Below are 10,253 nucleotides of genomic sequence, written 5' to 3'. Positions count from 1 at the left end.
TGAAATTTGAGTATTTTACTTCGAAGAAATTACTAACGCCGGGCGTAGTGTGTGTAGCAGGGCTACGCGAAGGTCCACGGAGTTGCAAACAAACTCTCGCAAGAAATGTGCGGGCACGCGTACATGTGCAGTTTTCTCATGCATTTTGGTACAGTGAGGAAGAGGAGGAGGGTAGCGCGGGGACGCTGCAGTACAGAGGTATATGGTTTTAAGTTTCTTTTTAATAAATGTTAACTTACTTCTTATTATGGGGTAGGGGGGGCTGGCCAACCCGGCTCCACTGCGGAGTGTGTGGAGATTTGCCTTCTCCGCATTGTCCGCGGAACGAATAGAAAGGCAAATCTCCGCACACTCCCCGGGTGAATCGGAGGTCTCCGCCCAGGGTTAGAAATTACATGAAATGCCAAAAATAGGGAAATATGCTTTAGTAGGTGAAATGCTGGCTTCAACATTTTGCACTATTTTTCAGTGCAAATTGCATCATTGAGTCCAATTCTGAATCAAGGACACACTTCTTGAGAAAAAAATGCAAAACCACATGTAATGCAAACAACAGCTACCTATGTTTGGTTCATTCATGTTGGTTGGACCTGGTCTTATCTGCAGGGTCATCCCCAAACTTTTTTGCTTCCCACCTCCTACTTTTGGCTGAGTTTGTTTTTATCGGCCTTAGGACTCTGTGCACTTTACCCCTGCTAGCCAGTGCTAAAGTTCTTGTGCTCTCTGCTTAAAACACGTGGCTTATACCCAATTGGCATATTTATTCACTTGTAAGTCCCTAGTAAAGTGGCACTTCATGTGCCCAGGTCCTGTAAATTAAATGCTACTAGTGAATCTGCTGTGCAAATATGCTGATGAGGGGCGATACCCCGAAACCTGTCCCAGTATCCCTGCTTCCAGTCCAGGGAGGACCTAGCCTGGCGGTAATGGCTGGACTGTTCCCATGGGGAGCAGGGTCAAGACTAATTTGCAAATGGCTGGGTTTAAACTTGAATGGCAAGGGGAGCAAAAAAATGATATATTTAGGCCCAGATCTCTGTACTGGGGTGAATGTATAACATTGTTCTGCATTCTGTCCATCAACTGTTGTTTTTGCATTTCTCACCCCGAGTGGGACGGGTATGTCCAGATGTGGGTCCTGTGTTCTCCATGCCACTACAGTCAAGTTAGCCTGACTGATGAGGTGTGAAACCCCAAAACCGGTCCTATGATGCTTGTTTCCAGTCCAGGGAGGACCTGGCCTGGCAGTTCGGCTGGACTGTTCCCATGGGGTAGAGGGTCAAGACTGATTTACAAATGGCTGGGTCCAAACTGGAATGGCATGTGGAGCAAAAAAACGAAGGATTTAGGCCCAGATCTCTGTACTTGGGTGAATGTGTGATATTGTTCAGCACTCTGTCCATCAGTTGTTGTTTTTGCACTTTTAGAAAGCGGACATTTCTCTGCTCTTACAGCTCTGTGTGCCTGCAGCCGGTCACCAATACACTCCAATATTAGAATAATTGCATTTTGAGGTTTAGGAATGTTGCGAAGAGCATTCAGATTATTCTTCCTTTTTTTTGTCCCACCTTTGTTTGCTTGGTGCATAAAGATCTAAGATTCAAAAACATTTTTTTTCACGTTTGGTTTAATTACTTTGTGAATGTAAATACCAATGAAAGCATAATTGCAAACTGTGACTACATGCCTGACTTTATCAATGTTTCACTACAAAACTATGTATTTGTTTAACAGAAGGGTATGGCTCTCAGACACTGGGCGTTTTGTATAGGAAAGTCCAAAAGGCTGTCCTTGTCCCCCCAGAAATGTAGTGTCTCCTACGCCCCAGCTTGTTTGCATCATTTCTGCATTCAAGTGTCTCTTTCACGCAGATCATATGTAACTAAGAGACATTTTTTGCTCGAACCATTATCCTGTCAATATCTGAAGAGTCTTTTGCACCCGAACTGTGCAGTCTTGTGAATAAAGTCTCATGATATATGGCCAAGCCACACTTCACTTTAAAATCATAGCTTCACGGAATTTAGCAAAATTTCCCAGGAGAAAAAATATGATTTCGCCCAACTTTACTCTCTTGTTACAAATCATTGTGTGTTAGTGCGCATTGTGTTAGTTTGTTAGGGTCAATAAACCGAAGTGAGACTACAGCTCCCAGAATGCACTGTTTTGTTCATACAAGACCAGGACTGGCCATTCAAATATCTGATTACATGGAATCATATTTTCCCCCTGCCTGTGTCTCTACCACATCAGATTGTCGTGCTCCATCCGTTATCCTTTCTGTGGCAGAGGTTGGCATTGTGTTGATTTTATCAGGCTGCTGTTTTGGTGGCTAAATCCGAGCACTATCCAGCACCTCGCTTGGTTCATGGTTGTCCTCATCTGTGAGACCAGGCGGGCTGCAGGCATCCACAGCTGCTTCCTCGGCTGTCCGTGCTCTGTGCTGACTGCCCGCCCGGCTCCGGGGTGGGGGCTCCGGCAGCAACAACAGAGACCGCGCCGGCGCGCGCCTGCCTGCCTGCTAATGGTATTCTGCTCAGGTAGCCCTGCAGATCAGAGCTCATTTTAGAAATGAAAGGCTGTCGTTTACTGCATCTCCTCTGACGTCAGGTCCGGTCTTTGGGGTCACCAAAACATGCCCGGCAGCCCCTGCTCCCAGCGATGCAAGCGGCCAGCGCCTTATCTAATATATTATGACACAATGTAAACAATGTAGGCATTGGGACATATTAGGCCCCTGTGAACTCATTCTTGGGGCATATTTGTACAGATCAAACCTGATGGCGAGTGGATTATTTTATACTACGCAATGTATGTGTAGAAACACGTGTAATGTAATCTGGATTGTGTTCCGAAGGCGCGCTACTCTGTGACATACGTTGACAGGTAGATGGTCGTGGGGACGTGAACCTACTCAGATGGTGGCATTCTATCCTCATGATTTCACTGAGCCTTGGCATGTACTTGAGGACAATGCAAGACAGGCAGACAGAAAGGCAGGCAGGTAGGTAAGTAGGTAGGTAGGTAGGTAGGTAGGTAGGTCAGTAGGTAGGTAGGTAGATACATAGATAGATAGACCCGTGTATCTGTCTCTTATCTACATAGCTATCTCATATGTAGCTGATGCATGCAGGCATCCAGCCATTTTCGCACCAGCCATTCTGCCTACCAGCCTGCCTGCCCACCTTTTTCTCGCCCTCTGCGATACTAACTAGCTGTAGGAGCGCGCGCACCATACTACTTGCACCATTGATAGACATACGTTGTTCTTATATGTGCGTACATGAATGCGCGCAATTACAGACACGCAACTAAACATGGGGATTCATTTTGCGCAAATCCAGCGCAATGAATCTCGCAAACAAATAATACAATTAGCCCCCGTGCAGTCTTAGTGTTGTGTACAAACACACACGTTTACATATGCGTGCCCTCACGTATGAGCGTGTGTGCGTACAGAAAGGTCACGAAAGAAGGCTGCATGGAGGCATACGTATGGGCATAGGCATTGCTGTCCGGGCAACTGTTTTAATTTTATGTTGTAATTCGTAATTGCCTTTGACGCTGGTTTGTTTTCCATTACGCATTTCTAGGCAAATTTACATATTTCGGCAATTATATTTACCATTCCTGTGTTAAAGAGGTGGAGATATTAGAATGGCCGCATGTTTATATTAATACACGTGTCTTTGTTGGAATGTGCAAGTATAAGGAGGCACATTGCAATGTAATATTACTGCTTCTTAAAAATTGAATCGTCGAAATTCCAATGTGCCCATCAGACAAAGGCATACATGGATGATGGATGGACGGAAGGACAGACGGATGCATGGGTGCATGAAATGGATCCCTGCGCATATATTTCGTTAATTATATATGTGTATGTGCATGTGTATGTATAAGTATCTTACACCTGTCATGTATTGACAATCGGGAAATCCTTCGACAGTCATTCATTTTCCTCACAGATTAGGACATCTATAAACGGGTAAATGGATGGATGATGAGTGGAATGGGTGGGTGAATGACAGATGGGCGAACGGCCTCGCGGATTGGTGAAGCCTGCATGCCGGGAAACACACGGATGCATGGAGCGATGGATGCATGGATCTGTATAGCGTGAGCTCTTCCTGCGTGTGTGGGTGGAGGAGGGGCGCGTGATTCTTGAAGATGTGTCTACGAATATTTGCCAATACCGTCGTTTTACAATTTATAAACAAAGGCCAAATTCATTACATTTCTATTATTCTCCTGACACCAAAACATACATGGCCGGGATGGTGTACGGATAAACGGATATACTGAAGCATACATGTATGCATGGTGAGACAGATACATGCATGCATCCATGTATATTCCTAGATGGGGTTATTTAAGGGTGCTTGTCTGTCGGTGGGGTCCTTGTTTATTTTGTGAGAGGTGCATGCGTTATTTACAAAAAAAATGACTTCAAAAGACAATAATGTATCTGACAGAATAAGACATACATACATGGAGGGCTGGATGGGTGGGGGGTGAGTGGATGGGTGGGGGTGGGTAGATGGATGGGTCGGTGGATTGATAAAAGAGCCTGTGTGTAGGGTGTGTGTTGCATAGAAATGTGTTCAAATATGTATGCATATGTATTTTCATGTATAATGGAACTATTGTTTAGAAATGCTAAAAACCTCCACAATTTAACAAAAAAAATGGCTTCAAAAGACAGATAAAACGTATGCAGACATAATGTTGGGAACAATAGACTGCTCACATCGGCAGAGGAAATTATTTTGACTCTGAGAACGGACACAAGATCCCTCTCGACATATACAAATACTGTAGTATTGTGAGAGCTATCTGAAATAAGAAATTGTTTTGAATTTATCATCTTGAACTGATCAATCATACCGAAGAGGGAAAACCACGTGACAGTCTGTTGAGAAGAGTTGTGCTGAAAAATGGCAGATCGCACCCCCACCCCATAGCCCGACTTAACCCTGTTCCACACTACTCTCAGTAACGGGCCCAAAGGACCACACAAGACACTGCTACCGATCTTACAACAGAACCAGTACCCCATCACCCCAATCCCGGTCACAGGGAAGGAGTCCTTTCTCCGTTGCCAATTACAACCCCCCCCCCATCCCAAAATCATGTAGGACTGAAACCTGCTCAGATGGTGGTAGTGCATCCCCATTGACTCACTGATCCTCGGCATGCACTTGAGGGCAATGCATGATAGATAGCTATCCATCTAGACAGACAGACAGACAGACAGACAGACAGACAGACAGACAGACAGACAGACAGACAGACAGACAGACAGACAGACAGACAGACAGACAGACAGACAGACAGACAGACAGACAGACAGACAGACAGACAGACAGACAGACAGACAGACAGACAGACAGACAGACAGACAGACAGACAGACAGACAGACAGACAGACAGACAGACAGACAGACAGACAGACAGACAGACAGACAGACAGACAGACAGACAGACAGACAGATAGATAGATAGATAGATAGATAGCAGCCCTGTTTAGTGAGTCGTTTCCTCAGCACTAGAACTTGGTCTGTAACCATGCTTTCTACTGTCACCCAACACCATGATGCTATACACAAAACAGGGCCACTTGTTTTAAAGAGTTTATTTCTCTGTGTACAAAATCTGTCTTCATTTATCAATCTGTGCCGCAAAATAGACTATCACGTACAACAAAATACAACATGTTGTTCCCTCTATTTCGATGACCCCCACCCACACTTTTGAAAATCTCAACACTGTTTTGGCAGTTCAGCAGCTAAAAATAAAGTGCTATCATGAAGCAATACTGGAATGTCTTCACTTCACGTGTGTGACATGCACCACATTGTTCACAGACTGGAGAGCCCCTTGGCGAGAGAGACGTTGCCAGGCTGGGGGCTTAAAGTGCTCACGTTTATAAATATGTCCTCCACAACTTCACGACATAGACCCCTTCCGGGACAGGCACTGGAATTCACTAGATTGTCTCTTTGTGCAATGTCACCAAAAAAAGCTGTGTCTTCTCAGACATCGCTTGGGGATCTGGAGCGAAAGGACACTTTGGACTGGAAACAGCCACAGAAGAGGACCCACATGGCCCTCTGGATCTCTGTGTTTCTGTAGGCATAGATGATAGGGTTGATCATAGAGTTGTAAGTGGCTGGCAGAAGAGTGGCGTAAGTGTACACCGTAGGATAGTCATGGTCGCCCACCACACAGTAGATGGCAAAGGGCAGCCAACTGGCCCCAAACGTCCCCAGGATGATAGCCAGCGTGGACACCCCCTTCTTGGTGGCCACGTAGTGAGAGGCCGTCAGGAAGTGCTGCTGCAGGGCAATCTGGTGGGCGTGCCTGCAAACAATTTTGCAGATCTTGATGTACAGATGGAGCATTAAGGTGAAGATGAAGAAAAAGGAGGCAGAGAGGAGAGTCACATTGCTCTTGGTCAGGGGCCGGACGATGCTGCAGGACGAGCTGTCCTCCAGGCAGTTCCAGCCCAGGATGGGCAGGAGGCCCAAGCAGATGGAGACCCCCCAGGTGACGATGAGCATGACGTGGATCCATAGGATGGTCCTCTCAGAGTAGTAAGTCAGTGCATTGTAGAGCGAGAGGTAGCGATCCACCGTGATGGCCAACAAGCTGCTCACCGACGCGGTGAAGGAGGCCACCAGGAAGCCAACCGTGACCAGGCTGACAGTCTCTGACTGAATCACATACTGAAAGACAAAGTTCATGATCAGGCCGAAGCCTGCCAGCAGGTCCGCCGTGGCCAGGCTACCAATCAGCACGAACATGGGGGTCCGCAGGGTGGGCGTGTAGAAGATGATGGCCACCACTATGGCATTCTCGCAGGCAATGATGGTGCCAGAGATGCAGAGCATGATGTCCCAGGGGTTGATGGCGAAGAACGGGAAGAGAGAGGACAGTTCCAGGGAGGAGTTGCCATCACTAGCCTGGATCCAGGGCAGGGGTACCAGCGCTTCGCTGTCGTTGGCGCTCTCATTCATCTCTTACACGCTCCTAGAGAGGAAACAATGATAGAGGAGTTAGATCATCACAGTAATGCCAGCAAAAAAATACATACAATATATATATGTACAACACCTATCAGTGACGCCCAAAACAATTCAATTTGGTGATTGTGTGTGTTCTATCTATGTTCTAGAGCTGAGGCAAACCATCAGAGCTTCATAAAGAAACAGGTATTATGTTCTAAAGGTCACAATATCATGTTGTCAACATGAAGTTGGAACGGTTTGTTTAGATACATAAATCTTATTCATTAATGTGTGCATGCATTTTTTCGTTCAGAGCACCTTAAAAAAAAAGCAAGGACTTGTAACTGTAACCAAGACTTTCATAACACTCCCATGTATACGGATGTTGCTTTTAAAATGAAGTACACGTCCATTTAAATATCTGACTGCTGGAAGAAATCAAACTCTCTTAGATCTCATTTTCCGAAACGTCTCATCGCACTTCAAATGATGCTCTGGCTCTGTCGCAGCTGTCCATGGTGCTGAAATACAGCACACTCCCAAGGACTCGCAATCAGTGCTCTACTGCAGGGCACTTGATGCCCAAAGCAGGTGCTGGTCAAGGGGGAAACATCGCTTCCTTCACTCGGTGCAAACCCCACAACCCGATGGTGGATGTTACTGATGTGGTGCAGTTAAAAGGCACGGAGCTAACAACTCCTCCGGTGGATACAGAGAGGTGATGTTAGTTGGTTTCAATGCCTAGGTTTAAGGGGTTGTTACCTCTTCTCACGGCAGGGCAGCTGGTTCATGGGTGCTGAGCGCAGGCTCCGTCGCTGGCTCGGGGCTGTGCCCAGAGCTCTGTCCCCTGTCCGGGCTCTGCTCGCATGGGCTCTGAGACTCCTGTGCTGCAGCCGCGGCGCTCCTTGGAGCAGGTGTCAGAGCGGTGGAGCTGGCTGTAGTGCAGTTGGAGAGAGGTGCTGCAGTGTGTTCTGCCAGCCGGGGGCGGAGCAATACCGGCGCGGGGGGCTGTGGGCGAGGCCGCAGTTGGTTGGTGCAGGCGGTGTGGGCGGAGCGTTGCCGGCTGCGGGAGTCCGTCTGTTCTCACGTGTATCCCCTTGCACAGGGAATGTGAGCAGAGACTGGCGCTCTGACGTTAAGAGCAGACCTGTTGCTGCATGGATGGGTCCAGGGGACCCCTGCGAGCAACGCTCATCGCTAGGACTAGCGTCACTGCCCCCACAGCCTGTCCCACATCTCACTAGGGTGCTCTTCTGGAGCGCGCCCCGGGCGGTGCAGGCTGCTTCATTCTAATTTCTTGGCCAGGACTAGCGTCAGAGCCCCCGCAGCCTGTCCCACCTCTCACTTGGGTGCCGTGCTGGTGCACGCACCGGGTGGTGCGGGCTACTCAGACTGCCTCATTTTCGGGCTCAGAAGCACGTCATGTTTACATGCATCTGAGCCCCATGAGGGGGTGTTCACTCATATTGGGGGCCTTTGAGTCGGCGTGGTCCGCCTGCTGTTGGCATCTAGGATGTTTGTTAAGGATCATGGTCTGAAGAGTCCATTCGTCTTAATGCAGCATATCTTCTGTCAGGCTGCTCCAGGGGCTCTAGATGCCCCTTTGTGTGCATTAAATGAGGACAGAGTCATACACTAAGGGGGGTATTCACAAGGATCTATCGTTGAGTTAACGGCACTTTATTGCAACCAAAGTAGCGATAAATTTATCGCCCCAATCACAAGCTGGTGTAAACAGCCCACATCACCAGTTTACCCGCGATAGCTGCTGAAAAAAACATCGTTACCGATGACGCCTTCAACTGTCGCTAATGAGATGCAGAGTTCCCGTGCCAAAAGCCGTGACAACACCACTCCACAACATTCACAACGACCAGCCAGAACTGCGATAAGAACACAAAACAGGCGATAAGGCGTGTTAGCAGCAGGAAAATAACACCTGCTTTGACCTGGTGCAAAGTCGGACCACAGCCTGCACCACAAAAGGGAGCACAGCCCACAGCCACATCAGAAGGACAACAGATGCACCTGGGCAACTGAACATGCAGCCCGGAGGGCCAAAAGGGCAACAACACCCGCCGCCACCACCCCCAGGACCCCGGCACCCCACCGACAAAAGACATGCCACATCAGCTACACCTAAACACGTCCAAAATTTTCTGTTTGATGTCGCACAATCACAACTGGTGACATGCATGTGTCGTCAAAAAAATGAGCATCACACATCCACTTTCGAAGCAACAAATGAAACTTTATTAACATAAACACTGAAATGAAATGAAGACACATTTCGGCTCCCCTCGGGACAATCCGTAGGTCACAGCCTGCAAGACAAAAATCATGATGAGAAGGTGTGTCCTGTGCACATCAAAGGACAGAGAGAGAGCAAAGGGGAGAGAGAAGAAGAGAGGGGGAGAGAGAGATAAGAAGGGGGGAGAGAGAGAGAAGAAGAGAGGGCAAGAGAGAGATTAGAAGAGAGGGGGAGAGAGAAAGGAGAAGAGAGGGGGAGAGAGAGATAAGAAGAGAGGGAGAGAGAGAGAGAGAGAGAGAAGAAGAGAGGGGGAGAGAGAGACAGAGTGCCGCCCCTGCGCACCCAGGCCACACTGTTCACCTGCTGCCACCAGTGTGTCTCCAACCACTTGCCGGTATGTATTGCAGTTCACCAGGTCACACATCTGAGCCAGACCCGTCATCTGAAACAGAGTCCAGATACATGATTGGCACAGGTCACACAATTGCACAAGACAACATTGCCTGCCTGCCCATGCACACCTGGGCAGAGGCACCCCAGCACCTCCCGCCGCCCATCTGAGCATGCCCACCAATGCACACCCAGTCAGAGGCACCCCAGCCCCTCCCGCCGCCCATCGGAGCATGCCCGCCCATGCACACCCAGGCCTCACTGCTCACCTTCCGCCACCGGCGTGCAGACAAGAGGTCCCACTCCGTGCCGCTGCAAGCCACAAGCCCGGGGCCTGTGGACATGGCACCCTCCACATCATGCAGCCCCGCTCCACAGGCCACCAGGTACCACGTTTGGTGCTGGGTCTTGATTACTCCATGGCAGAGGACATACCAGTGTACCCGGCCTCATCGCAGGCTGCACACCGCTCAGCACAATAGGTGCCACTAACTCTGGGATCCCGGAAGCGACACCACGTGGCGGTAGGCCCGCGCTGCCTGCTGGCTCTGGCCTACACTGCGGTCCAGCAGGGCACACAAAACCTGAGCTGTCCGGACCGC

General features: G+C 48.7%; 1 protein-coding gene across 1 annotated transcript; it reads right to left on the bottom strand.

Moving 5' to 3' along the window:
* Positions 1-5,627: 5,627 nt before the first annotated feature.
* On the bottom strand, positions 5,628-7,932 carry GPR6 (G protein-coupled receptor 6). Its single transcript, XM_085609255.1, has 2 exons — positions 7,773-7,932; positions 5,628-7,032 (listed from the first exon to the last, which is right to left on the bottom strand). The coding sequence occupies exon 2, from the start codon at positions 7,017-7,019 to the stop codon at positions 6,036-6,038; it is 984 nt and encodes a 327-aa protein (XP_085465381.1). The 5' UTR covers positions 7,020-7,032; positions 7,773-7,932; the 3' UTR covers positions 5,628-6,035.
* Positions 7,933-10,253: the final 2,321 nt, after the last annotated feature.

Source organism: Triturus cristatus, chromosome 6 (genome assembly GCF_964204655.1).
Source record: "Triturus cristatus chromosome 6, aTriCri1.1, whole genome shotgun sequence".
Classification (NCBI taxonomy): Eukaryota; Metazoa; Chordata; class Amphibia; order Caudata; family Salamandridae; genus Triturus; species Triturus cristatus.
This window is presented reverse-complemented; position numbering and strand designations above follow the sequence as displayed.

Excerpts from the sequence above, each read along its gene's own strand:
- GPR6 (XM_085609255.1), bottom strand. The coding sequence starts at position 7,019 with ATGAATGAGAGCGCCAACGACAGCGAAGCGCTGGTACCCCTGCCCTGG.